Genomic DNA, 27,996 nt, shown 5'->3' with positions numbered 1-27,996 from the left:
ATCATTCTACATCGTGCCCATTGCAACGAACCTCCTATTGCCTGTCATCCGCCGAGCCTCTTACAAGCCTTAGCCCGCCTGTCAAGTCCCGATGACCCTCAGAACCTTCCCAATCTACAACGCATCGCGACTAGTAGCGGTGTTGGCCTGGGTATTGTCCCCAGCCACCACCACCACCACCCTGCGGATGATGGGGGTGATGCGGTTGCTGATAAGGAGGATACTGGCCCGGCGGTGGTCCACCGTATCCAGGGCCGCCATAGCCTAGTCCGCCATACCCCTGAGGAGGTTGCGGAGGCCCCCACTGTCCCTGAGGAGGGGGAGGCGGCTGGTGACCATAGCCTTGCGGTTCAGGCTGACTGTAATAGCCGGAGGCGTGGCCTTGAGAAGATTCGTAGCCTCCACTTGGGTACGGCTGGCTGCTCGCTCTATGGTCTTGGTCATAGCCGTAGTTTGTATTCTGCGGTGGCAGAGGAGAGCTGGACAGAGGCTTTCTGTCGTCTCCATCCATTGAGTTGAGATCTCTCGTCCGGATTTGGCTCCAAAGCGATCCCTTGTTCTTCCCATGACCCAACTCGCCAAAGCTGTCCCAAGCGCCGTGAGAGTGGCCGGGACCATCGTGGCCTCTGGAGGCCTCGCCGCTCAGAATATGGTTCTTACCGGCCTTGACAGACTCAGATGACAGAAGGCGGGACAGTTCATGCTTGTGAGGGCTTTCGTCGACCCACTTGCGAACCGTCTCGAACATACTTCTTTGAATCTCAATTCTCTCGTCTCGGATAGCCGGGTGGTGGAAGGCCCGAAGGACATCGTTGACAACCTCGTCAACAGGCACTCCGGGATTCTCCCAAGCATAAAGAACTCGGCTGCCTTCTGTTAGCAACTTATTCAATATGTCGTTGTCCCCACGGGGGCACTTACGGAACAACATATTGCAGAACAGTCGCGGCAACTCTGCCGGCGCACGAGTTGAGAATGTTAGTGAAGTGGTCCTTGGACAGCATTGAGTGAGTGGGGTCATCGCAGCTCGGATTTTTCCAAGGCTCCAGCTGTGAGTTGGAACTTGCACTGATGACGGTTGAGGAGCCATCCTTGAGGACCTTGGAGACTTGGTTGATGATCGGTCTCACGAAAGGTGCCAGCAGCCCGAGGATGAAGGCTGTTAGTGTCTCACTAATATGGTCCAATAACTTCTCCAGGCCAGGAACCTTGGAGATGAGGTTACTGATAGACTTGACGATCTTATCCCTGAACTGGAGAATAGGGTAGATGTTCTTCGCCGTCTTGACAGGGTCGAAGTTTGTACTCATGCCGGGTACTTGATTGGCGCTGTCGCGAGACAAGTCACCACGACTGCTTGAGTAGTTGCCGACATTCTGGTTTTCCCGCTCTTGTTCAGCCGATCGGGCTTGTAGCTCCTTGGCTTGTTTAGCCAAGCCGCCACCAATACCCGGAAGCTGGTCAACAAGGGAGATGAAGTCATTTGACTTATTTGAAGAAGACGAGCTGGAACCAAGTCCAAAAAGTCCACGGCTGCCGCTGCTACTGTTGCCACCGAGGCCGGCAAGATTGCCCAGGCTTCCCAGTCCAGGTATGCTTCCCAGACCACTTGAGGAGCCTCCAGAAGAACCACCTCCTATGTTTCCAGTCAGGCCTTCGGCGTTCTGAAGTGCTACGTTCATCTCGTCGACCTCGGATTGTGTGAAGTGATCAGTAGCCTCGCCCAAGACAGAGTGGAGGAAGTCTACAGCTCCAAAAGTTCCGGTTACAAGAGGGAACACTCGACGGCCGTGAAGATCGATCTCCGTGGCGGCGCCACAATGGGGGTAGACTTGATGATAACCGAGTTCGCGAAGGGCGAGCTCGCAGTAGTTGCTATGGGCGCTGAAGTCTTCCATGCAGTGTAGGGCTTGGCCGAGACACCGCAGGGCCTCGCAAAGATCGTCCTCCTTGCCCGAGCCACGGGAGCCGTTCGTGTAAACTCGACCATAGTGGATGCTGCGAGCAAAGCTGAAGCGAAGGTAGCCAGCGCTGGTTGCCCAACCGCCTGATTCGTTGGCAATATAGTTCTTCATGCCGGTGCGAGAATCGATTTTGGTCTCAACAGGGTCTACAGGACCTCGCAAACGAGGATCAAACTTGCGTGCGTCCATGCCGTCAGCGTACCCAAGGGGGTTGTCGATATGCTCCTCGGGACGGTAGACGCCGAGGCGCTCCTCAGTGACCTCGAATTCCTCAGTCGCATAGCCAAACGCCATGAAGGAAAGCACCCAGACCTGATTGAACGGTAAGAAGCGAAGGGGACAACATTGCGCGAGAGACGAACCAAGATTCTGATTGTGGGAGCATTGACTCCCTTCAAGCTTCCAACATCGACAGCCTGAGAATAGTCGCGCAGCCAGTTGCCGAAGTAGACCCTTGAAACCAGCATCGACGTCCACTTCTTGCCCTTCAAGAAGGCGATGGTCTTGAGCATATCCTCGATATCTGCATGCTACCACGTCAGCGAATCAGTAATTATGAGAAGCAGAGGAGCAAGAAGGAACGCACCTCCATGACGCCAATTGACACCCTCGACCTGAAAAATCGTCCAGTGGTCAGTAGTTGCAACATGTGGTAGATAAAGAGCATCAGCAAAACAGTGCTCTGGTAAAGCGCCTACCTGCGCGATGGAGGGAATGTTGCCGGCGCCAAAAGCTGCGGCGCGCCCTGGTAAAAGCACCAGGAGAAGGCAGAGAGCAAGGAGAAGAGACCCTCTCCCAAGACCGGATGACGCCATGTCCAGGGGAATGAGGTTCAGGTTTTGCGAAAGAAGGGAAGTGAGGTTCGATCGCAGAGGCGCGTCGGATGTTCGGTAAACAGTGGAGGGGTCGCCTGTTATCGGGTGTTGTTGGCCCACGAGGTTGGGAATCAGCCTTGGAGGGGTAAAAGGTGAGAAAGCAACGTAAGGTAGGATGACGAAGGAAAGTTCAGGTCCAAGTAGGACAGATGAGCTAAGCTCAGCTAAGAAACGGCGAGCTGAACTGTCTCGCCAGGGAGGGGAGCTTGAGTAAGATGGACTGGGTGAAGGTTTTAGCTGGACAAAGAAAGATTGGGTTTGGCTACCCCGGCTGTCTGAAGCAACACTGGATTATTAGCTCTTGCTGGTGCCTCTTGCCCAGATATCTAGTCTTCGCAAACAACCTAACAGTGTGATGTAAGGTAGGATGGTAGGGTCGTACGTCAACGGCAAAGCCGTGCCGCGCAAAAGATTGTGGAAGCTTGGGTGCTTGGCTACGGAACCTGGGGCTTGGGAAATGGTAGTCTTAGATAATACGTGAGGCACAAGCGGGGCAACATCTCTAGCATGAGATACCTCACATTACTACCCAGCTTGCTGCCCCGCCACACGTCAGGATCACTGCTGACGACGACCTCGTCCCGCACCGCACTGCACCACACTTTCGCCCTTCCAGTGCGGCTATGCCCTAGGGTCGGACGGAGGACTGCCCCAAGAGAAGAGCTGAACAATTGATTACTTGGCTGCGAAGCTGAGCAAGCCATTGGCCTGCGCCACACGGGTAGCCATCCCTGGCTGTTGTCCAATGATTGACGTGGGCTTGGTTTTGCTTGGTCTTGCTGTAAGATAGGTAATGAAAAGTGAAATAAGGTATGCGACTGAGGGGCTCCCTCGCGGCAATCGGTCAATGCTCTAAGCTCAAGCGCCGAGCGACAAATTTGTGCTGGGGGGCAAATCTTTTCAAAATGGTCCCTGCTCATCCGCCCCTTAGATGGTTATGTATCTATTAAGTATATGCATGAACCCGGTGTCAGGGCAGCCGGGCATTGCATAAGAAGATACGTTATTCAGAAGAATTCCGTTGTGGCAGGTAGACGCATATGAGTTTCATGATGACGTCTTCCGATGGTGAAAAGCGTACCGCATGATGCCAACGAATAAATGTGCCTGACAATGGAATGGAAAACTTCCGGGGGTCACATACTGCATAGTAGCATGCGTGGCTGGAAGAAACTTCCTGTTTCTTTAAGCGTGCCACCGCAGCTGCAAGGTTGATGGTGCTGAGCTCAGCGCCAAAGGTATTCGTAGGGCAGGGCTGTCTTTGTACGGCAGCTGGTGAGACGGTCTCCTCTCCACCTAAGCACATCGCGTCTGGTAGGTTAGGCCTGGGTGTGCCCGGCAGCTAGTCGGAGGGTGCCTGACAATGTCCAGGCTTCTTCCCAGCTCGACAGCCAGCCCAGTGAGGTGATCAAGCATGTTTGGCAGTCAAGGTTGGTTGGTCTAGCCGCCGTGTTCGTTTCCTCATCCATTTCCTCCAAAAGTTGGGCGCGACTTGACTTTCAACTCAATTTGACAGCGACTTGTGCAGCTCAAGTGCGGGGGAGTTGTGCGTAAGTACACTACCTTATGTAGGTAGGTAGACAGCCAACCGGGTTCACAGCTTCAATTTACACACAAGTGAATGCTCTCTCAGGGTGAGTAGTTACCTCAGCAGATACAGAATGGAGCCAACGATGGACGTCGATATAGACGAATCCAACGCGTGGCTTTCAGCTACCACGCAGGCGGAGCCACAGCGTGCCCTGGCAAAGGCCTGGAGGCCACATGCACGTGTGAGAGATTGAGGTCGCCACTATCACGCATCTCCTCAAGAGAGGGACTATGTCCAATGCATCAACAAGTCACAAGTCGCATCTTGCAAGCCAAGCGCATTGCATGTGCGTTGCAAGACACCGGCTGCTTCTGCTGTAAAGCAGAGTGCTAGAGTGCCGCCCCCAACAATGCTCTAAGAAGACCACAGACCGCCGCTGCTGCCAGAGGGCGCCACGGCACTCGCTGCGATCTTGCTCATTGGGGGTCACGGCCCATTGCCGATGGTGCTAAGATGTAGAGGCGACCATGATAGGTGTAGGTAGGTAAGACCAAGAGCCCCAAGCCCCAAGACTACCCCTCGTTTCCAAGCCACGGCCCGCATGTGAGAACTCTACGCCGTCTACTGTGTCCATCTACCCAAGGTACCAGGTGTAGAGGCCTCACACCGCATCGACATCCTTCATCCTCTACTGCGTAGATGTTTTGCCCAATCCACGACCCCGTCCAACAAAACCGCAAGGTCGCAGAAGCATTTCCTGCACGGACCCGTCAGCCCGGGACGATCCAGCGGCGGCGACACTCGGCTGCTTTTGCATTGCTGTGACCTGGAGGCTCGGTGATTATCGTTGTTTAATCTCACGGCCGAGGCGTGCTCTTAGCGTCGCCATCTCCCGAGTCCCGTCTCAAAGGTCCAAACTGCCATGCAACTCTTTCTTCTGCCAATGCCCATCGCCGTTTGCCCTCTCAGAATCCACATATCCACACCAACTTTTGCAGATGCTCATTGACATTTTATTCACCATTTGTTTCTGCGAACCCACTCCCGTCACCGTCCATTCCCTCCCCTCATCCCTATGTCCCCGGGCCTTCGTACCTGTACCTGTATCCATCTGTATCTGTACCTGTACCGGCACCCTCACGAATACCGCTGCTCCTGCACAGTCACACCCCCCGCCGCTCATTGCCCGTTCGGGAACGTGTTCGACTGTTGCTGAGCTGAGGCAGGCACAGCTTTCCACCAGCCTACTGCGTGGCTCCTGGTGGGAATCTCGGGGTTTGCATCCAAGCAACACAGTGCAAAGTAAACCCTGAATGATGAGAGGGAGCAAAATCGACGGAGGAAAAAAAAACGCCAGAGGTTGTCGAGCAGTGGAACCACAAATCGGCTGTCCAAGCTTCCGCAAGGTGCCAGAGTAACGCCACCACGCCGTAAATTTTCGGTCTAGAGAGATTGGCAATCGCGTAGAGAGCTTCTCCCTGACCTGCCCGTCCACTCATCCCCCCAAATCAAACGCACCCCCTAATTAATTCTTCCCCCGTCTCCGTTCGTCTCTCACCACCCTGTTCCACCGAACCTCAGTCCCGGCCTCTCTTGCCTACCTCCGGCCCTCCCGGCTTTTGGCTCCTTTTTTTCGTATTAGATCGCCTTTTATCTGTACTACACACACCTGTCAAGGTGCCACGGTTACCACCTTAATACCCTCTCCCTCCCGCGTCGCCGCTCCTGCTCTTGTCCCTTCTTTTCCCTCCTCGCCAGCGCCTGCGACTGCCTGCTGCGACTCCAAACCGTCCACTCTCTTTGTTCTGCCACCGCTACTCTGCACTCCGTCCTGTTTGGACCCGGCCAACCGCTTAACCACCTAATCGGCCGTCGCAATCAGTCTGCATCAACCGAGTCGTTTCACCTCCAGGCCTCCGTTGCAGCATATTCACGATCGCCACCTGCAGCTATGCCGTCGAGAACTCTCCCTACCTTTACCCGCGCCGAGGTCGAGGCACATAATTCGAAGAAGTCCTGTTATGTTACGATTGGCAAAAATGTCTACGACGTAACCGACTTCGCCCAGGACCATCCCGGTGGCGCCGACCTCGTCTTCGACTACGGCGGCAAGGACATCGAATCCATCCTGCGCGATCCGACATCCCACCCCCACTCCGAGGCTGCGTACGAAGTTCTCGACGACTCCTTGGTTGGATTCGTCATTTCTCAAAAGTCAATCAATGGGACGGCCAACAAGCCGAACGGGAAAGCGAATGGACATGTGAACGGGAATGCGAACGGCAATGGCAACAGCGCTGCCAAAACCCAGGAGCATGAGGACGAGCCAAAGATGAATGAGAATGGCGAGCTCTGGGATGGTGAGCGATGGGTTCATCCTCGAACTGGCATGGCTAGCGAGGAGGATTTGAGCAAGGAGACGGATTACACCAATGACTACAAGAAACACAAGTTCCTCGACTTGAGCCGCCCACTGTTCCCTCAGATCTGGTACGGGGGCTTCAGCAAGGAGTTTTACCTTGATCAGGTTCATCGCCCTCGCCATTACAAGGGCGGCGAGTCTGCACCACTATTTGGAAACTTCCTCGAGCCCCTTTCCAAGACGCCTTGGTGGGTTGTGCCTGTGGCGTGGCTCCCCCCAGTTGCATACGGTACCTATTTGGCTAGAGAGGGCATGGACAGCACCTTCCAGGAGGTCTGCTATTGGGGGCTCGGCTTCTTTCTCTGGAGCTTGATCGAGTACATCCTGCACCGCTTCCTCTTCCACCTTGACAAGTAAGCTGCCCCTATGATGTGCTATGCAATTCCAGATAACCAACAGCGAAAACCAGGTGGCTTCCGGACAACCGAGTTGGCATTACCATGCATTTCCTCCTCCACGGCATCCATCATTACCTGCCTATGGACAAGTATCGCCTCGTCATGCCTCCTACACTTTTTGTAGTTCTCGCCACGCCGTTCTACAAGCTGGCTCATTGGGTTTTTTCGTACAGCTGGCACGCCGCTACCGCTGTTTATTGCGGAGGCATCTTTGGTTACATCTGCTACGACTTGACGCACTACTTCCTTCACCACCAGAACTTGCCGCTCTGGTACAAGGAATTGAAGAAGTACCACCTTCAACACCACTTCCTTGACTATGAGCTTGGCTTTGGCGTCACCAGCCGGTTCTGGGATAGCATTTTCGGCACCGAACTGCCTCCCATTGTCAAGACGCAATAATTCATCGACCAACGTTCATACATCTTGTCACGATGACGATCCGGGGGACTATTCTAATGCCCAAGAGAGCGACTTTTGCTCATTCTTTATCAACATGTGCCCCCATGTATATACGCTCGCAGGAGTGCCTAACGCAGTAATGGGGTCTTTTCGCCAGGCGTTTTGAGGAGACGGTTTCAAGGTGGTTGTCGCGTATTATAGCGCCCCGGGCAGTTATGATACCGCCATGGGAAGAGTCGCCATCTTGTCATGGCGACTGGTTCAGTACAGAATATTTTTGAATGATACCACAATTCAGTAGGCCATGCCTTAATTAGAAAAGCACGTTCTACATCTTTCAAACCATGACCTTGGCCACTACCGCTGCGTTGACAAGCTTGATATCTGCCTCTACGCGAAAGTTCAGTGCCCCAACCAGCGAGGCAACCTTAACGACGCCATGATCGCAGCCCACGGCGAACCGTTAAAGCGGACTAGTTCACGGGCAGTCGTAAAGGGGGTCTGGTCGGGCCTCCGGTTGGAAGTCAGTTCGACAACACAAACACTTCGGAAGCATGGGACGGATAATTACTCTGCATAGCCACGTGACTAACGAGATCCTGGTACACAGGTTTGACCTCAGACCGTGCGGCTCGGTCTGGACTCTGGTCGATTGTGCAGGCCTGGTCGCTTAGGTAATGCACCCGAATGACCGCATGTAGCCAGTGCTTGGCAGGGTAAGCATGCAGGAAGGTAGGTAAGAAGGTCGGGTAGGCACCTAGTGGAACTACCAGGCACCTACACTACCCAAGGTAGGTACCTACGAATACCTACCTTAATGCTTGGCCAAAAGTGCCGTAGTCCCTAAACCCGACTCATGAGCCACGCCTGCCTGCCCGCCCAAAGGTTTTCTGGTGAATCCGCTGCGCTAGTTACTTCTGACACGAAGCCAGCCTCCCCCATCCCACGGATTCTCGTTGTCTCCTTCCCCCTCCATCACCACTGCGACAAAACTCTGCTCCTGGCCCCGTAGAGAGCAGCTTCCCCATTGAAACAGGAAACATAGTCGCCTTTCTCTCTGATCACAATTGCAGTCAACATGTCCGGCCTAGACGTCGAAGCTTTGCTTGACGCCGCGGCGAAAAGCTCGACCGAAAGCAAGCCAAAGACCACCGAGGTGGAAGATCGTCCTAATGGAGATCGCCCAGAGCGCCGAGACCGCGACCGTGGCCGCGATGGAAGCCGCGACCGCGACTACGACCGTCGACGCCGAGACCGCGACCGCCGCGAACGCAGTTCGACTCGAAGCCGCCGTGGCACACCGGAAGAACACAAGGCATCCACCCCTCGGAGCGACGCTGGCAGCCACAAGAGTAGGCGGAGAAGCCGAAGCCGCGATGATGACCGCCGTCACTCACGTCGTCACAGAGGAGATGGTGACTACTACAGAGGCGGACGCAGACACTCTCGTTCTCGTTCTCGCTCACCCCACCGCTCTTACCGCTCGTCGCGTGACGACCGTGACTACCGCGACCGTCGGGATCGCTCTGATCGCTACTCGGGGGACCATCGCCGGGCAAGGGACGACGATCGTAATGAGAATTCCAAGCGTGAGGCAACACCACAACTTACTGAAGATGAACGGGACCGCCGCACTGTCTTTGTCCAGCAGCTCGCCGCCCGTCTTCGCACTCGCGACCTGAAGGCATTTTTCGAAAAGGTCGGCCCTGTCAACGAGGCCCAGATTGTCAAGGACCGCATCAGCCAAAGATCCAAGGGGTAAGTCTTCACTCTACACTACAGATCCAGATACTAATGATTCATCCAGAGTTGGTTACGTTGAATTCAAGAACGAGGAATCTGTCACTCAAGCTCTTCAACTTACTGGGCAGAAACTGCTAGGTATCCCTATCATAGTTCAGCTCACAGAGGCCGAGAAGAACCGCCAAGTCCGCAACTCCGAGACCGCTACCGGCGCACACCCAAATTCGATCCCCTTCCATCGACTCTACGTTGGCAACATTCACTTCAACGTCACCGAACAGGATTTGCAGGCTGTTTTTGAACCCTTTGGTGAACTTGAATTTGTCCAGCTCCAAAAGGATGACAATGGACGCAGCCGAGGCTATGGTTTCGTGCAGTAAGCTTTTCGTATCCTTGCCTGCAAATTCTCATGCTAACCGTTCTTCAGGTACCGGGAAGCTAGCCAAGCCAGAGAGGCACTCGAAAAGATGAACGGGTTCGACCTTGCTGGTCGCCCGATCCGTGTTGGCCTCGGAAACGATAAGTTCACCCCTGAGAGCACTGCCAACATGTTGCAGAGATTCCCTGGTCAGAACCAAGCGTATCAAGGCTCTGCATTCTCAGGTGCTGGTGGACGTGGCCCGCAGACATCAGCATTTGACCGTGCCGGTGGACGAGACAGCGAAAAGTCTGGTGGTGCCAGCGCCCTGGATGACACCGATGTTGCCGGAGTCAACTTTAACAACTACAGCCGTGATGCCCTGATGAGAAAACTTGCCAGGACTGATGAAGCTTCGAACGGAGCAGATGAGCGACAGGTTCTGAAGCCCAAGACCGAGATTAAGCCCTTACCGGTCAACGTTAGCATGGCTAGCCGATGCGTTGTGCTGCACAACATGTTTGATCCCGAAGAGTACGTTCCACCACCGTCAATCCAGGATAATTTATGCTAATTCGATGACAGGGAGGATGGTGACGACTGGGCTAAAGAGCTGGAAGACGATGTGCGACAAGAAGCCGAAAAGAAATATGGTCGTGTTGTACACATCGCAGTCGATCCTAACTCTAAGGGTGACATCTACCTCAAATTCGACAAGGTCCAGGGCGGCGAGAACGCCATCAGGGGTCTCAACGGTCGCTACTTCGGAGGCAGGATGATCGACGCGTCACCTGTTGTAGATGCCGTCTACAGCAGTTTGTTCTCTCGCACACGAGCGATCTGAAAGCTAATTCATGGCGTCGAAGAAATATTGTCTAGGATTCCTCACTGTAAGCATTGGTACACATGATCCTCAATTTCTTTTTCTGACCGTACTATTAAGGCGACGCTCTGCGACTCCAAATAGATCCTCGAGACAGACGAGCCCGCTCTGGTCTCCATCGAAGGCCACCAAACGAGTGGTGGCCAAGTCGCCGTCTGGCCAGAGAGCAAAGGTCTACCCATCATCACCACAGGAGAAAAGATCGACACCACACTGATTCTCCAGCAGAAACACGTTACATTACATATTCGATCGCCAACTACTTATGGCTGATTCTGTACCTTAGGTTTTTTTCTTTCTTTTACCCTCCATCGCCCTCCACTACGTGTGGAGCAGGTATCAGGCTACCGTGTTGGCGTCCGGGTAAGGTTTAGGGAGGCATAGTTCAAATTAAATTTCGCGTATTAGAACACGAATTCATAGGAAATGTGTCACATATCTTCTGACAAAGTTGCAGATAGAACTGGTCTCTGCGATCTGCTGAGCATTCTCTGCCTCAACGCTCTCGGGTGAGATTGCAGCCCTTGATGAACCTGCCTTTGTATGTTTCACAGTCAGATTTGGTTTTCAATCATGATGTGCTCCATCTCTTCTTTCTGTGCGTTGTTTAGTGTGAGCACCCACTATCTTCACTGCTGCTACATGTTTTTGTACGTCTCTTTACTAGACTGCTTGCTTCACTTGCTTATTCTGAGCAGCGCTCTTTGAAGGCCTCCTGGTCTGCCAGCTTCTATAGAACAGATGGTGTTTGTTTTTGCTGCAACACTCCATGAACAAAATACCTGTAATTTCATGTCCAGACCTGTAGACCTAGTGCAGCGTCATTAATAGCATGCTGATATCCTTTCCCACACGTTTGTTCTGCAAGTTAGGCACGAGAAAGATCTCGTGTACTCATAGCTCCTGCCTCTTGGAATACCTTTGTTGTCGACGTCCTCCATCACCCACGTCATCATTCTGTTCCTTCCTCACCACCTTACTCCTCTCCCCCCACCATCAGTCTCTCCTGTTATTGCCCTTCTGTGCCCCGAGACGAGGATCCACGCTCTCGCAGCAAGTCTTAAGCGCCAGCAAATACAACCAAAAATTCCCATCCGGAAAGCGTGGCCTATCGGGAAACGTCAGCAGTGCACTCCTGGAAGAACAGTACAGATCTACTCTGCCGCCGTAGGTTTGCGCATTTTGCTCGCCACTTTGCAAACAATAGGAAATCTCAAACTTCGCAAACGTAATTTGATCGAGAAGTCTCGCTCCTGCTCCCAAGTTCGGTCGTGCTTTCCACGATTGCCCCCAAGACGCCGGGTTGGCTTAGATAGTCCTGGTACTGGCTTCGGGGCTATTTCGATCAGCCTCCTTGGACCTCGGCTACCCTAGCAAGATTCAACAACAGCATTTGGTACATTTGACCAACAAAAACTACCCACCCAAAGCAAAGGTCTTGTGTGCTGGACTCGGTACGCGAGCTCAACTTGTATGTATATTTTCTTTTCTCTGCCAAAAGCCCCAGTCTTCCCTAGCCTCCTTTTCATTCCTCTAGATCCTTGTGGTGGAGGTCCATGAGGCATGCTGCTCTCTTGCCCTCTGAAAACTTTGCTTTCATATAGTATACGGAAGGAACCTATCTGTTTTTGCCACAGGGCTTCAAGTGAAGAGCTGGTGCACGCCTATTCCTCTTGCTTTTCTCCATTCATTGGGGTTGGATCCAAGCAGACAGGAAGGTGTGAGGTGAGCATGACATTCTCATCCTCTCGCCTTGGCTTAACTTACTTCACCTCAGGTTGGCTAAGACAGACGAGCTACCAGAAGCCTCACCTATCCCCTCCCTCACCCCCCCTTTCTGCCTTTTTTGTTTGTTTTTTTCACTTCACGTCTAGTAAGTGAATTTGATGCAACTCCCGCAAAGGCTAGCGTCAATTGTTTTGTCTGGAAGGCGCGCCCTTCTTTCTCTACTTCCCCCTCGCTATCTCTCTCCATCCACAACTCGAAAAAAATCATCAACAATCTCTCACCTCCCGCATGTGAGGTTTTCTCCCAGCCATATCCCTTTCCCACCAAGACATCCTTTGATTACCTTCTTTCCGCACATCGTCGTTATTGTTCTTCCCCTTCCGACATACACCTGTAGTGGTTCTACCGTGCTATAGGATCATCCACCCTTTCCTCACGGCGCCCTCGTTGTGGCGGCCATAAAGGAAGGAAACCAAAATGGCTAACTTGAGGCACAACAGTAACAGCTCCGGAGAGGATCGAGGCGGTGTGCGCCTTTCCGACCACTCACCTCCTGGTAATTCTTCGTCGCGACACCAGCACCATCACTCAACCCCAAGCTCATCGGCCAGTACTATTGTGTACGAGAAGTCGCCTCCTGACGTTTTTGGCCCCGAACTTTGCCAGGGCAGGGTTGGCCAGCTCTATCAACAGGACTACCATCAAAACTACCAGCTTCCTGTCCCGCCAAAATTTCATACTACTCCCAGCCAAGGCAGTGCCAAACGCAGCGGTCCTTCTCACTCGCAGAATTCGACCAGCTTTTCTGCGGGTAAGTTGTCTACTCGCCCCGACGGAGCAATTCTGGCAACTCCTACCGGTCGCCCAACTGCCGAGCCTTCCTCCGCTGGATATCGGCCGGCCTTTACGACGCTCCAAAGCGGCTTTGGACCAACCCCTCCTGCTGTAAAGGCACCTGGCAACACTCCCAACGCTCCTGACAGCGAGGTTCGACGTGCCCAACGAGCTCTTCCTACAATTTCCGAGGGGAAGGGAAAACTTGCAGCAAACAATCTCGCTCACTCCAAGCCAGTTGTCGCAGAGATGGCTGCCCACTGCCAGATCGACGGCCCTTTGGCCGGTCCTATCCGAGACAATCGCCGTTCTGAGCTCGCCCGAAACCACGTATGTCGACTTCCCCTTCTGGTTGCTGCCTCTTCCTGATTTACCCATCCTCCCCTCTTCACCCCCTTCGGATTTCAAGTCCCTCAAATTTTTTCCTTTTCGTCTTGAGTACCCCAAACGTTGTTCTTGTTTGAAAACATGACTGATTTTTGAGATGAAAAGCCGGCCTGGATCCCTGCCCGTCAGGTTCAGGCGGGTATCATGACCACGCAGCAGGCCATTCGTCGCACTCCAGGAATCCCCAGCAAAATCGCCAACGATCTTTGTGATGGCCTTCAGAAGTATGCACAAGATGTCAACAACATGCTTCGCCAGGCGATCAACGAGGTCGCTGATTATCGTCTCGATATCGAGTACAACGAGAAGGTCCTTTGCTCCACGAAGCTGGAGGCAAGTATCATGCTTGAGGAGCGCGACAACCTCAAGCGTGAATATGCCGAGCTCCAGAGCAAGCATGATGAGGTCGAGAATCGGCTTGCTTGCTATCACGTGGAGACTGAGAAGTACAAGAACAAGTTGCGCGAGTATCAAGCCAGACTTGATCATGAGAACAACGGAGAAGATACCACTCAGGAAATCATGCGGGATTTGGTGGAGGTATGTGCTATTCAGAACTGCCCAATCTGTAACCAAACTAATAAGTGAATCTTAGACTGTCAAGGAGTTCTTATCTCGTCCTACTTCCCAGTGGCTGGTTACGCGAAACGAGGAAGGCTCACCTGGCAAGGTTATCACCGCCCTGAGCGCTTCCAGTATCGCTGCCCTGGAGCAGCAGGGGAATGAGACTCCTCGCTCTCAGAATGTGCAGAAGCAGCTGGTTCCCACACGCGCTACCATCAAGTCAGAGCACAATGAGATAATGCCTTCTATGGACAATGCGCTGCAGCCATTCAACTACCAGCAGCAGAATGCAGAGACGTCTCAAATCTCCGGAATGCCCAACGCATCTTCTCGCAACGGGCCGCCCACTTCTTATCCCGGCATGTTCAGTAATTCTCGTCGCCCTGCCGACAACAGAACCACTTCTTCCGCCGGTTGGACTCGTGCTTCAAGTGGCGCTTCTATGCAGCAACCGATGCTGCCAGCTCGCTCCTACTCGCGATCTGGAGATGCTCGCAGCTCTTTCAATGGTGATTACAAACAGCCAAACGAGTTTGATCTTTCTTGTGGCTATGGTGCTCAATTTACCATGCAAGCTCGCCCTGGTACTGCCATTGGTCACCGAGGATTCAACCAGCAGCAGTCTTCTTTCCGTCCCAATGCTCCAGAGTTTCATCCCGGACATAGCAGCAGCAATGGCGGTTTTGACAATGCCGAAAGCTCCTACAGCTACAGCTATGGACCTGGATCAAATGCTGGCTCTCGTCGTGGCCTCAACACCAGTACTGGCCCCTTTGAGAGCCCAACGCCTCGCTCCGTTAGCCGTACTGGATTTGGCAACTTCGAGGGCCCTTCGTCTGGCTTCACGGGGGCTTCTCCTTTGATCCCGAGAACCCCTGGTTTCGGTTCCACTCAGCAGTACAATAGTGCTCCCACCCACCGTGGTTCCCAATCTCAGCGGAATCACCCCTCCAGATCTTCGGGTCAGAACTACCACGCAGTTGAGTACAATCACGGAGGCTTCACCCCTGGCCCCTTCAGCCATGGCAGCAACGGCCCCAGATCAGTCGGCAAGCCCGCAAGTGTCACCGGGACCTTGGCTTCTGGAACAGCTTTCGGCCAAGACGACAGCGGCGATAACGAGCGCTATGCTCGTGCCTTCGAAGGGGTTTGGGGTCTGGCCCGGAGCTAGGTGCTCCGATTTGCCTCCTCAATCGACCCAAGTGTCATGTTGCATCTCTCGGAAGTTCAGATTGCCCGCTACATGACTACACTGTACTCTCCTTTTAGCGAGCACCAAGCCTGGTCCTACATTCGACAGCACATGAACGACAGCATGACCCGCGCTTGTCTCATCTCTCGCGCCATTATCGACTTGCTTGTTCATCGCATCTTCGTCTTTGAGGCTTGGCAGGGCTTCTCTGTTGACGCTGATCGCCAGATTGGTGAGATACGCTATGAGATGAACAACCTCCCTGGTAAGTTTTCAGCCTTGCCTGCTACTTGATATTGACGCTGACTTAGAAGTCACAGCCGGCCAAGGCGGTGCCCTCCAGGTTTGCATTGACCGTGTCGCGGCGATCGTCAACTCATGCATCAACCATGAGCGCTACGACGCCTATCGCAGCCACCGTATCGAGTACTTCCAGGCCGAACTGCGCGAGATGCTCGCTCCCCTCATGCTGCCTGAGTCCGAGGGTGGTCCCAACTTGGATGATGCCGATGATGCTCTTGGTGACATGATCGAAAAGGCCTGGTCCATCTCTGCGAAAATGTTCACGTCACGCTGCACCTTCGAGTTTCGCTTTCCCGATGCTGGCGCTCGCTTCAGCACTCAGACCATGGTCGGTGTTGCACCCAACATTGACCCTCACATCCTCCAGGCTGAGCACTGGCGTGTTCAGTTGGTCGTCACCCCTGTCATCACCGTTCGCAACGACACAGGCGCGACTATCTCAGTCGCTTCTATTACAAGGGCCCACGTCATCTGCATGAAATGATGACAGCGGCCTCGCAGTTGCTCTCTCAATTCTCTCTTTACTCCACCTTCGCGACCTCCACGGAATGATTCCGACATTCACGGCGGACCGCAACCTTTTGGGGCTTGGAGCCTTGTATGATCACGAGGTTCACGAAATTTACGACTTCCGCTTTCCAGTCTTTGCGACGGGCCACTCGTTGGTCATTAATGACGAGCAGGCTGATGGGCTGCTTGGTAACAATCAGGGTGAAGAAGAAAAAGAAGAAGAAGAAGCGGCAATTCTCATTGGAATCGCGGTTTGGGTTGAACGTGTTTGGGGACAGACGCTCCTCTATCTGGAGTGACTGACGCACTTGGTTTCAGGATGGTAACGGCCACGTTTTTTCTTTCTTTTTCTTTTGTTTTTGCAGAGTTCTTCTTGGAAGGGAAGAAGTTCCGGGCTTCTGTATCGACGATCAAAAGGATATGGGTGATAAAGAACCGGATGGAAATGGAAAACGAAGGTAGCAGAGACACGATTCGCAAAATAGTATCTGGAAAACCCCACCGTCCCAACCTACCGTGATTGTCCAGTACACCGACTACTTTTGTCAAAAGCATGATATCCGGCCCCGGGGTAAGGCGGTTTGTCTCTTGAGGGATGGATAGAGACAGATATCTTGACCTGTGCAGCCGAGTGGCTCCATTTGGTAGCGCAAAACGCAAATCCAAGCTCACCAGAAACGAGCGTATAAGACAGACCGCCGAGCGCCTAAAGTTGACATAATATCTTGTTGGGATGGAAGGAGACAGGCATGCAGAAAACCTACATATCCAAAGGAAATGGTAGGGATGAGTCACCGCGTGCTCTCATGCGGATCTTTTAGGCACACCTCATGAGCGAGGAGGGTTTATACAGGCAACGGCTTAGGCGCCGCTTGCCAAGCTGGTTACCGTCATCGTTTAGCCGGTACCAGAAACCTCTCCAGCACTTGAGGATTCTGAGGCCAGGGATATGTCGTGCCTTTCATTGTTGCGGCGCCGATGAAGCTGGGCCATTCTCGGAAAGTCTCGTACGTGCGTACAGAATCTCAGTATCGGAGCACGAGACAATGTCCTGCGCAAGACGTCGTTTTGGATACTTGCTGTTGTGTGCATTCCGTCATTTACCTCTGCAGTCCTTCATTATCGCCAACCCACTACCAAAACGCCGTTGCCTACAGGTATCTACCCTAGAAAGATGGTCATAAATCCATCCCAATCGCCCATATAATGATACAGACATGTTCTTAATATATACCATGCCACGTGTTATATAGCTTGCGCACGCATGTGTGTTCGTTCGTCGTATTTCCCGTAACTGGCCTACACCCAGCCATACATCATCGTGGCCAGTGGTCGCTGTGGGCGTCGCTCGTGCCGGACATGACACTCCTACCCCTGCTCGAGGAGGCCACCGGATGCAGCAAACCACCGTTGTTGCCCATGGGCATCGTGATCGGTGGCAGAGTACCTTGGCCTAGACCCATCGGATGCATAGACCCTCCCATGTTACGGTTGACACTCATCCCTTCATAGCCATCGATGCGAAGGTCACAAGTGCCCACGTCGAATCGCTTGGAACACCCGTCTTCCATGTGTCTGGTACGAACCTCAGTATACGCTCCCCTGGAACACGATTCTTGCACTTCAACTTACCTCCGAAGAGTGTCTTTGCGAGCAAATAGACGACCACAGTAGTCACACTTGTGGTTTCGCTCCTTCATGTGAACGCTCTGGTTGTGCCTCTGAAGGTCTGTCTTCCGGACGAACTTCTTGTTGCAGTCGGCGACTGGACAGGGGAATGGGTATTCTCTCTTCTCGTCATGCGTCTCCAGGTGGGCTTTGTAGTTGTAACTACGACTGAACAGTTTTCCGCAGCCCTTGACCTCGCATTGGTAGTTGGCGTCCGCTACGGTCGTCATCCGCCGCGCCGACCTCTTTGGCCGGTTTGGTTTGATCTCCGCGCGCTTTGAGCCATGATGACTGCCAGATGCACTCGAATCCCCCAATGGAGTTTGATGTTGGTAGTAATGTTCGGCATCCAGCTCTGTCCTGGACCATGCAGGAGAGCTAGTGTCTGACAGGTAGGCCTGATGTGGGCTTGCATACTGGCTGGGCTCCGTCATGTACGGGACTTGCATCGAGCGTGGTGACGGGTAATGGGAAACATCGATTCCGGATCCGTAGTCGTTGGTGTTTTCCATCTTGATCCTGGGACCTGTGGGGTGGCCGCCGCCGTGCGGGTAAGAGACCGAGCTTCTTGAAGAAGACGGTGCTGGCGAGCGTCCGGTTACATCTGCGAGAGTATGCGGTTGGTTGACAACCGATGACGGTTGTGAGGGTGGCGGGGGGTACGTCTCAGATACGTACGGGGCCGGGTCATACTCAGAAAAGGGATCGTATTCTGCGGACAGAACGTTTGGAATGGACAGTGAAGAAGAGGCCGGTGCCATGATGCTGGCCGAGGTCCAATCAGCTGTCGTCGTGGGATCTAAAGGCGGCAAAGAGGAATCGGCGTCAGGTGTTTGTCCGAGAGAGCAGAGTTGGCCAGCAGCGTACAAAGAAGCAAGTTTGTACTGCTGAGTAGCGAGATCTGGTGATGGATAGTCCAGGGAGGATTCCGACGGGCAGTAGGTGTGAGTTGAAGACGCCGGAGACCTTGTTAATGAGGGTGGTGTGAGATCCATGACTGGCGTGGGCGGCACCCTTTTTTTGTTGGCGTTGTGTTTCCCTTTTCTCCCCCCGGACGCTTTGTTGGACGCAAAAGATGAACTTATATACCAACAGGGCTGTTGGAACAAGACGCAATCAGGCCCTGAAGGGGGGGTGTAGGGTGCTGAGTTGGGACTTGTTGGAGGGATGCGCGTGAGTGGGAGGAGTGTGTGGATAGGACGGATCGGGGTGCGTATCTGATTGGCAACCTTGCCCAGGAAGGCTGAAAAGCAGGAGGTAAGATGGGGAAGGAGGCACTTATAAAGAACGTGCTCGAATTGAGGAGAGGAGCAAGACAAGGCAGCAGGACGACATAGGACAGGGGCAACTGGACTGTACCTTACTTTACCTTACATCCGACGAGCAACGGAAGGTAGGCAAGCAAGTAATCAGGCAGTGTGCTGGGAAGGGAACGCAAGAGAGGAAAACAGAGGGCGCGGGCGCGTGTGTTGGGGCCAAGACAAGGGAAGGAAGTAAGGTAAGCCAGGTACGGTATCCGGAAGACGGGAAGAAAGACCCAGTTTGCCTCGTTCTGTAGGGGACCCAATGGGGGTGGGCAAGTTGACCGGGACCACACGCGATGACTTTGATCGTCACTTGCAGGGTTGATCAACACAGAGGAGGGAGAGATGGACATAGAGACAAGGAAGCAGGGCAGACCGCGAGCTCTCCATACATTGATTGCATGGGGCAGACTGAGCCAACTTTTATACAGACCTTGAGACGGGACGCCCATCTCTTTCTGCCTGGTCATGCTTGGGACCAAAGCGGTTCAGTCGCAGAGCAAGGTAGTATGGGCAATTTAGGGTGTATGTATGTGTATAAGTTTAGCACGGGTGAGATATACGGTACGGGGGGTAATTGAAGACAGCCGGGGGCGGAGACTGACAGCACAGAGTGTATTTACGGCATCATCAAAAGAGACTTGCGTGCATGCCATAGAGTCAGAGAAGCAGAAGCAGTGTGGGAGCGAGATAGAGCAAGTGAGAGCAAGGCCAAGATGGAGAAAGACAGAGCCAGAACGTCGATAGCAACAGGCAATGCACGGTAGCCCTGTATTACGTGCAAGGTGATGGAGAACATGGGGGCAGGGTGGGCAGCTGGACGAAATTGGTGGAGACTGGAGTAAGATGGTGCTTTCTGAGAGGGTCCAGCATCCAGCAGGGCAAGGGGACCTTTGATTTTGTTGGAGCAGCATGTTGGAACATGTTGGTGGTGGTGGTTGGACCGTCCCGCGAAGGATTCAACCGGCCCAGGATGGGTGGCATTGGGGGCTGCTGGGAGAGGTGGAGGAGGAGAGTTGGAGCGAGGGGTGTGAGACGAAGAAGAGGAGGACATGGAAAAGGACTGATGAGGGTGCGGAGGTTTGTGCAGAATTCAAGTCTGTCTGCTGTTAGGACGGCTGACATCTGAGAGGAGGTTGCAGTGGGATGAAGAAAAGTCTGAAGCAACATTGCGATCAAGGTCGAGTATGCGTGGGTCTCTCTTTTCCTCCTCATCTGCCTGTATCTGTGTCTGTGTCTGTCGGCGCGGTGCTCGTGTTCTTCCTCGTCTGGTTGGTTTAGCAAGTCGACGACCCTGGCTCTTGTTTGGCCGGGCGTGTTGTTGGTGGTGGTGGTTCTAGCCGACTTGGGTGAGTAAAAACAGCTTGGTGGTACGATAAATGCTTGCACCAACGCAGCCGATGCACATTCATCCGTAGGGTTCCCGTGCCATGAGTGGCCAGTCCAACAACTTGGGAATGAAAGAGGGCCTTGCCTGGAGACTAGACCAGGATACTGAGCGTAAAGCCCTGGCTATGGACGAGCCCTTGGCCGGTGGCCCAGCATCATCTGCGCCAGGGGTCCGGGGAAGGGAAGGGGCGAGGAAGACAGGCGGACAAGAGGAGTTCGGATACAGAGAAGAGAAGGGTCGGAAGGTACAGACAGGACAGGGCTGTGGGAGGGCATTGAGCGAGAAGGGGATGGGATGATGTGGGTTGTGACAAGAGCAACAGCGAGAGTGGAAATGGAATAGGTAGGCAAGTATCCGTAGGTAGGTAGGTAGGTAGGCAAGGTGACGAGCCGCGACAATGACAGAGTAATGACTGTGACGGACAACCAACAAGACTTGTTGGTAGTTGGAAGACTGACAGCCAACCGTTTAATCAAGACTCGCCGGGAAGCCACCCAGACCGGAGAGCGCCCGTGCTTTGGGTGGAGCCCTATCGATCGATTGAGCCACATCGGCCGTGGTGGACACCAGGGGAGGAGCGCAGGACCGGTGAAGGTACGTACCCCGCAGCTCACCTACTAGGTAGGTAAGGTAGGTAAGGTAGGTAAGGTAGGTAAGGTAGGTAAGGTAGGTAAGGTAGGTAAGGTAAGGTAGTGTGAGGCCCTCCTGTCACAGTCATTTACCCTACCTACCTACCCTACCTAATACCTTGGCGTCAATACGGATAGTGAGCACCGAGACTCCAGCTGCCTGGTCCTTTTAACCAAGCTGCTGCGCGTGCTGTGGGTAGGGCAGCCTAATGACACCTTAAAGTGACATGCAAGATGCTTGCGTGCGTTACCGCGCCCGTTGCAACTCTCCAGTTTCTCTCACCTCACCTCGCGAACCGGCGAATGACGGGCCGCACTTTAAACTTCGTGGCATCGCGCCTGGTCTGTCGCTCAAAGTACTCCCGCCGTCTCTGAGCCTGGTGGACCGTATAAGTCGTTCACAGCCGGGCGGAATACCTACTATGTACGCAGCGAGAGGCAGCGAGAGGCAGCGAGAGGAAAACATTATCTCACCTCCGTCTTGCCTGCTTCACCCAATTGGCCGCCAACCGCGCCAGCACGCCCGTTTCCGAGGCGTCAACGTTGAGCGTGGGATGCCTGTGGCCAATGACGCCGCATTGCCCCCCCCCCCCCCCCCCCTTTTTGTGAGATGAGCTGTCTCTGAGCTGCAGTTTCCGAATCTGAGCATCCATAGGGCAGGCCAATCCACGGATGCCATCCAAAAGTCCTGGTCTTGGTCTTTGGGCTGAGGCGGCAGGTCAGAGTTGGGGTCGCAATGGGGCCCTTGGTGTGCAGTGCACTGCAGTGCAGCCCAAGGTACAGCGCAGTACACCGGCAGGGCTTCCCAAGTCGGCCGGGCAAACTGTGGAGTCAGTCACCGGGCTTGCCTCTATGTCGTCTCTAAAACTATTTGATGTCGTCGTTTGTCAAGGTTCCAGGTGAATTAGCTTAGACGCTGTACCTGCCATTTCACGGTGCTATCCCACCCAAATGCTCAAATTAGCACACAGCCCTGCAGAGTAAGCACTGGAGATGCGGATACGACAGATTCCAGGGTCATGCCATGGACCTTACGGCATCGCATCGTGTGTGAGCAGTGTCTCAGAAATCCATCACTGGCAGAAACACACACAACTCGACTTCTCGAGGGGCATCTTTCCGCAGATAGGCTGATAAGATTGGGCAGAGTCACGTCCATATCGTCGTGCCGTCATAAGCATATAGGGGCATTCCCATAATCGTCAACACTTCCTGATCCAGGGGCCGTGGAGGAATCGCTGCATGAATGCGGCACAGACAACGTGGTTCCTGGAGGCCGGAATGCCCCTGGAGCAAGAGTACAGATGGGGCAGAGGAATCTGCCTTAAGGCCCGCCATCTTTCCATCTTCACAGCAATCTTACTGTGACTATCATTGCGCTTCCTTCCCTGCCCATCTGCCTGCCTGCCCGCCCATGCGTTCGTACGTAGACTCCGTGGTACGGTAGCATAAGATTTCACAGCCTGGTGCACACTTTGTATGCGCAAAGTGTTCGCAGTGGCTTTTCTCTCCGCCGTTGGTGCCCGGCTGCCTAGGCCGTTCTCTGGCTGGCTATTTCCAACGGTGTTGGCGGTTCGGTCCATACCCCACTACATTAATCCCAGGCCAGGACCCTTACGGATGCTGCAACGTCGCAAGGTAGGCAGTGGAGGGAACACTGTCACTCCAGCGGCCACCATCCCTCCCATTCAGCCCTCATCTTCGCCTGTTGGCAAGTCAATCTCCATGGAGTTCTCATGCAGCAAGCAAGGGGCATGGTGGTGGTGATGATGGTGGTGATGCAACCTAGAGCGCCCAACAAAGATTGAAGTGTTTTCTGTGCTATTCCTTTTGGTCTTTTGTTCGTGGCCCCCAGAACATGAGCTAGCTGCTTCATCCTCTCAAATTTTCGGTGATTTTTGACTGCAACGATTGGGACGCATCTTGCTTTATCGCGGGTGCATGTAGTCATTAGATGTCTGCGGCCAGACCAGACCGGACCTCATCTTGCAGGACTTGCATGCTTCCCACTCCTTCGACCGACTCCCGTCTGTGGCGAGGGCATTTATCGCGGCCCTGCCCGTGCCCACCGGCTCGTTTCCTCTGCTCCCTACGCCTTGTCTTGCTTCCATCTGGTTGAGTGAGCATATCCGTCAAGCGCTAGACGCACTAGAATCCAAATAAAACCGGCCCTACGAGACCCTGCGATCTCCCACCCCCAACCAGCCACCGGCGTCTGTATGCCCACGAAGAAATACACTACTGCAGAGCAGGTGTAGAAGACTACGAGAACATCCCTGTACTCGGTCGGCTTCTCAAGGAGCCGGGGCAGGGGTATCTCTGAAGCGAGACCGCAGTCGGGCGTAACCTGCGCCATGGTGGGCTGGAAATGGGGACTTTGGCAAAGTGAAAAAGTACTGTGCTTTTGCTCATTCCCCGTTGTTGGTGCAGGTGTACACTACTACTCCGCAGTGTACCTCTCTATCCGAACTCGCGAACCAAGTGTCTGGAGCCCGTCGGTCAGTCGGTGCTCAACCGTTCCTCGGGCAGGCAGGCGGTCCCGCTCGTCCCATGGTCTGTTTCTTTACTTTCTTGGTTTCTACGTCAAGATAGCTGCGATGAGATGGGACGGTCCCGCCTGTGTACTTGTGCGCGTACATGTGCCAAAGGCGCGCTCGCATCAGTCACACCGGGATTTTCCAAGCCAGGCCATCTGATTAAGTGCTGACTACCGCGAAGGATTACTCGGTCACAGGCCTGTAGGCTGTAGAGCATCCATTTGCAGACGGTGATTGTGTGCTAGTTCATCGCTGCAGGCCCATCCCAGCGCAGTGAGTCTACTTTACTACCTAGCAGTACCTATTATTTCCCCGCGGCGGCCGCCCTTAGACCCGGCCCCCGATTCGCTAATTAGTCGGCGGATCAATCCCGCGCAGTCCTTGTAGGCGCCACCAACTTGTCGACTTATTGGCTGTCATAGGCGAGTCGTCGAGGCAGAGCATAGCATCAGAAAAATGAACTCAATCGAGAGACTGCCTCGCGGGCTGTGAATGCTGTGAAATCAGTAAACGAGGCCCGGTGGCGCGTGATGCGGCGAGTTTCAAGAGTGTCGATGGCCAGGACATACCAAAGGCAATGACGGAACACTCACTTGATTCTCCTGATCTTTGAATAACCCTTGACTGGCTCGGTTTTGGCCTCGGCCTCTCTCATCTTATGCCTCCATTTGTAGTCCGTTTATGCGGTAAGCATACCTCGCTCGTATACTTCGTCACCAATCTTGGCTGAAGACTGGGAGATATGTAACGTCGTGGACTACAGATTGTCTGGAACATTTAGGGACTCGCAAGGCGAAGAACAGATATGGCTGGCAAGGTTTCCGTGTGTTGCTTCCAACGGGCCCGACGGCCCCCGTTGCATGTGCGTGTATATTGGTGCCTTGGGTTGGCAGACGTAGGTTATCTGCAACTTGCTGGATTATCAACTTGGATGGCTCCTCCTGCCGGGATGATTTAAAAAATTGGAATTCGGGCAAACTATGGGATTCGAAGAGAATCATTGCCCTTATGCGCACCTAGCCGGTCTATTTCTGAAAGATCAGCCATCAATAGTTGGACCTCTTCTCACCGACGTCAGCGCGCTTCACACCGAGAATCGCAAAGGTGAAGGTCATGGTCACCGAAGGTCACGTGAAACCGCGACGCTTTGGCTCCACAGCTCCCCCTGCCTATTCAAAGGCAAGAGCTGTCTCACGTCACCGATTGTCAGGCACAGCACAGCAACGCGCATCACATTTTTCCATCGTCGCGGATCGCGACATGCAGAAGACTGGCTAGAATAGCTGATACTGATTCACCTAGATGCATGCAGTATCTGATTGCTTGAATACAGCAAACCTGCCAAAATTTCTGCTTTTCTTGCCTCTATCGCGGTGGGCCTTTCGCTCAACCGCGACCAACCACCAAAGTCCACCGCAACTCCCACACCTGGCGAGCCTCACATCGTCACCCATATCCTCCCCTCATCTTTGACAACCGTCCCTTACAAACTTCCAAGTCTCAAACAGAGCTCGTCGAAGTGTAGCTGATCGGCGGGCTTTGGGCCCCTTATCGCCTTCACAATGAAGTTCTTCATCGAGTAAGCCTTGGTCGACCTTCCACGGTCCTCAAAGCCCACAACTAACAACACCTTCCCAGTGATCTGCCGATTCTTTTCCCCTACCCTAGGATATACCCTGAGCAGTATGCGTAAGTCACCACGCTCCGCAACCTGAGCCCGATGAGTGCTGACTTCGTCGGTGTTTAGCTATATGTGCGACCTCAAGAGTGTGTTCGCTAGACATTGCCCTTCGAATATCAAACGTCTTACTGACTAGTTAATTCATCCACTAGAGACTCTGGATGCGGGTGGCCACTGCGTCCTAGAGATGCCTTCAGGAACAGGAAAGACGGTATCGCTGCTCTCACTTATTGTGGCCTATCAACAACATAACCCAGAGCATCGCAAGCTCATCTACTGCTCACGTATGTCTGAATCCTCCAGAAGCCTTGACGATATCTAACCATATCAGGTACCATGTCTGAGATCGAGAAGGCCCTCGCAGAGTTGAAAGCTCTCATGAAGTACCGCGCTCAAGAGCTTGGAGAGGAGGAAGAGTTCAGAGGCCTCGGGCTGACAAGTCGAAAGAACCTGTGTCTTCACCCGTCAGTCAAGCAGGAAAAGAGTGGTGCCATCGTCGACGCTCGTTGCCGAAGCCTCACGGCTGGATTTGTCAAGGAGAAAAAGGATCGAGGCGAGAATGTCGACCTATGCGTTTACCATGATGTGGGTATTGCTTCAGTCGTGGCTTCTCATTTGGCTAAAGATTCGACATAGAACCTGGATCTCCTCGAGCCGCACAATCTCATTCCAAACGGAGTTTGGACCTTTGAGGGCCTTCTGAGATACGGCGAACAGCACAAGCAGTGTCCATATTTCACTGCAAGACGCATGGTAAGGATTGAAAGATCACTTTGTTGTTTCTTGTGCTGAGCACGAACAGATGCAATTTTGCAACGTCATCATCTACTCTTACCACTATTTACTTGATCCCAAGATCGCAGAGAGAGTATCGAAAGAGCTCTCAAAAGACTGCATCGTCGTCTTTGACGAAGCCCACAATATTGACAACGTCTGCATCGAGTCTCTAAGCACAGATATCACCGAGGACTCTCTACGAAAAGCAACAAGGGGCGCACAGAACTTGGAGAAGAAGATCTCGGAGATGAGAGACACCGACCAGGAGCAGTTGCAGAATGAGTACCAGAAGCTTGTGGAAGGGTTGCGGGATGCCGACGAAGCGCGACAGGAGGACGCATTCATGGCCAACCCAGGTATACGATGCCCCGATTTCTCGCTTCCTTATCGTTCACTGACAGTCAGCAGCCTTGCCAGACGACTTGCTGAAGGAGGCGGTACCAGGCAACATCAGAAGGGCCGAACATTTCGTGTCTTTTCTGAAGAGGTTCATCGAGTATCTCAAGGTGAGCAACTCTGACAGAAACAGAAAGCCGGATGTTAACGACATACCAGACACGGATGAAGGTCAGACACACCATTTCAGAGACACCTCCGTCTTTCCTTGCTCATTTGAGGGAGTACACCTTCATTGAGAAGAAGCCTCTGCGATTTTGTGCCGAACGATTGACGTCCTTGGTGAGGACTCTCGAGCTCACGAATATTGAAGACTACCAGCCTTTGCAAGAGGTAGCTACCTTCGCGACGCTGGTAGCAACATACGAGAAGGGGTTTCTCCTGATCCTAGAACCATTCGAGTCGGAGACAGCAGAGGTGCCAAACCCTGTCTTGCACTTCACTTGTTTGGACGCCGCAATCGCAATCCGACCCGTTTTTGACAGGTTCAGTTCTGTCATCATCACTTCAGGAACGATCTCCCCTCTTGAGATGTACCCGAAGATGCTTGGCTTCTCGACCGTGGTACAGGAGTCATACAGCATGACATTGGCGCGAAGGTCGTTCTTGCCCATGATTGTGACACGTGGAAGTGACCAAGCGAGTGTTTCCACGAGTTTTCAGGTCAGGAACGAGCCTAGCGTGGTGCGAAACTACGGCACGCTGCTAACCGAGTTTGCCAAAATCACCCCGGATGGCATGGTGGTTTTCTTCCCCTCCTATCTTTACATGGAGTCCATCATCAGCATGTGGCAGGGAATGAACATCCTCGAAGAGGTCTGGAAGTACAAACTCATTCTCGTCGAGACACCCGATGCGCAGGAAACCTCGCTGGCGCTTGAAACGTACCGAACGGCGTGCTGCAACGGCCGCGGCGCCGTTCTCCTGTGTGTCGCTCGAGGCAAGGTCTCTGAGGGTATCGATTTCGACCACCAGTACGGCCGTACTGTGTTGTGCATCGGCGTGCCATTCCAGTACACTGAGTCCCGAATCCTCAAGGCGAGACTCGAGTTCCTTCGCGAGACGTACCGTATCCGTGAGAACGACTTCCTGTCATTCGACGCCATGCGACACGCTGCCCAGTGTCTGGGTCGTGTTTTGAGAGGCAAGGACGACTACGGTATCATGGTACTGGCCGACCGCAGATTCCAAAAGAAGCGAGTGCAGCTGCCCAAATGGATCAACCAAGGTCTTCTCGACGCCGACACCAACCTCAGCACCGACATGGCTGTTAGCAGCGCTCGCCGCTTCCTCAAGCAGATGGCTCAACCGTTCCGGGCTAAGGACCAGGAGGGTGTGAGCACATGGAGCTACGACGATTTGATGAGGCACAAGGAGAAGATGGACATGGAACGGATCCAACAGCTTGAAGCTGCCGGGGTTGATAGCATGCAGTTGGGAGCTGACGAGGGCGACGAATACGGCATGGACGATGACCTTGACCAGGACATGATGGAGATCGACGATGGATTCTGAGGTTC

General features: G+C 53.5%; 6 protein-coding genes across 6 annotated transcripts; 4 read left to right on the top strand and 2 right to left on the bottom strand.

Moving 5' to 3' along the window:
* Positions 1–130: 130 nt before the first annotated feature.
* On the bottom strand, positions 131–2,779 carry CGCA056_v003206 (uncharacterized protein; the record flags this gene model as incomplete). Its single annotated transcript, XM_037318463.1, has 5 exons — positions 131–866; positions 922–2,276; positions 2,327–2,487; positions 2,551–2,578; positions 2,663–2,779. The coding sequence occupies 5 exons, from the start codon at positions 2,777–2,779 to the stop codon at positions 131–133; spliced, it is 2,397 nt and encodes a 798-aa protein (XP_037182652.1).
* A 3,542-nt stretch (positions 2,780–6,321) lies between these two features.
* SCS7 (Ceramide very long chain fatty acid hydroxylase SCS7) lies at positions 6,322–7,592 on the top strand (the record flags this gene model as incomplete). The annotated part of the gene is made up of 2 exons (XM_037318462.1): positions 6,322–7,145; positions 7,202–7,592. 2 exons carry the CDS (start codon positions 6,322–6,324, stop codon positions 7,590–7,592), a joined length of 1,215 nt encoding a protein of 404 aa, XP_037182651.1.
* Positions 7,593–12,781: 5,189 nt separating this feature from the next.
* Positions 12,782–15,260, top strand: CGCA056_v003204 (uncharacterized protein; the record flags this gene model as incomplete). The annotated part of the gene is made up of 3 exons (XM_037318461.1): positions 12,782–13,468; positions 13,631–14,065; positions 14,121–15,260. The coding sequence occupies 3 exons, from the start codon at positions 12,782–12,784 to the stop codon at positions 15,258–15,260; spliced, it is 2,262 nt and encodes a 753-aa protein (XP_037182650.1).
* A 36-nt stretch (positions 15,261–15,296) lies between these two features.
* Positions 15,297–16,068, top strand: CGCA056_v003203 (uncharacterized protein; the record flags this gene model as incomplete). Its single annotated transcript, XM_037318460.1, has 2 exons — positions 15,297–15,546; positions 15,602–16,068. 2 exons carry the CDS (start codon positions 15,297–15,299, stop codon positions 16,066–16,068), a joined length of 717 nt encoding a protein of 238 aa, XP_037182649.1.
* Positions 16,069–17,410: 1,342 nt separating this feature from the next.
* prz1 (Transcriptional regulator prz1) lies at positions 17,411–18,757 on the bottom strand (the record flags this gene model as incomplete). The annotated part of the gene is made up of 2 exons (XM_037318459.1): positions 17,411–17,669; positions 17,727–18,757. The coding sequence occupies 2 exons, from the start codon at positions 18,755–18,757 to the stop codon at positions 17,411–17,413; spliced, it is 1,290 nt and encodes a 429-aa protein (XP_037182648.1).
* A 6,427-nt stretch (positions 18,758–25,184) lies between these two features.
* Positions 25,185–27,991, top strand: rad15 (General transcription and DNA repair factor IIH helicase subunit XPD; the record flags this gene model as incomplete). The annotated part of the gene is made up of 9 exons (XM_037318458.1): positions 25,185–25,201; positions 25,261–25,311; positions 25,370–25,389; positions 25,456–25,587; positions 25,635–25,888; positions 25,940–26,056; positions 26,106–26,436; positions 26,489–26,586; positions 26,636–27,991. The coding sequence occupies 9 exons, from the start codon at positions 25,185–25,187 to the stop codon at positions 27,989–27,991; spliced, it is 2,376 nt and encodes a 791-aa protein (XP_037182647.1).
* Positions 27,992–27,996: the final 5 nt, after the last annotated feature.

This window comes from Colletotrichum aenigma, assembly GCF_013390185.1.
Source record: "Colletotrichum aenigma strain Cg56 chromosome Unknown KSG_Cg56_contig02, whole genome shotgun sequence".
NCBI classification, from domain to species: Eukaryota; Fungi; Ascomycota; class Sordariomycetes; order Glomerellales; family Glomerellaceae; genus Colletotrichum; species Colletotrichum aenigma.
This window is presented reverse-complemented; position numbering and strand designations above follow the sequence as displayed.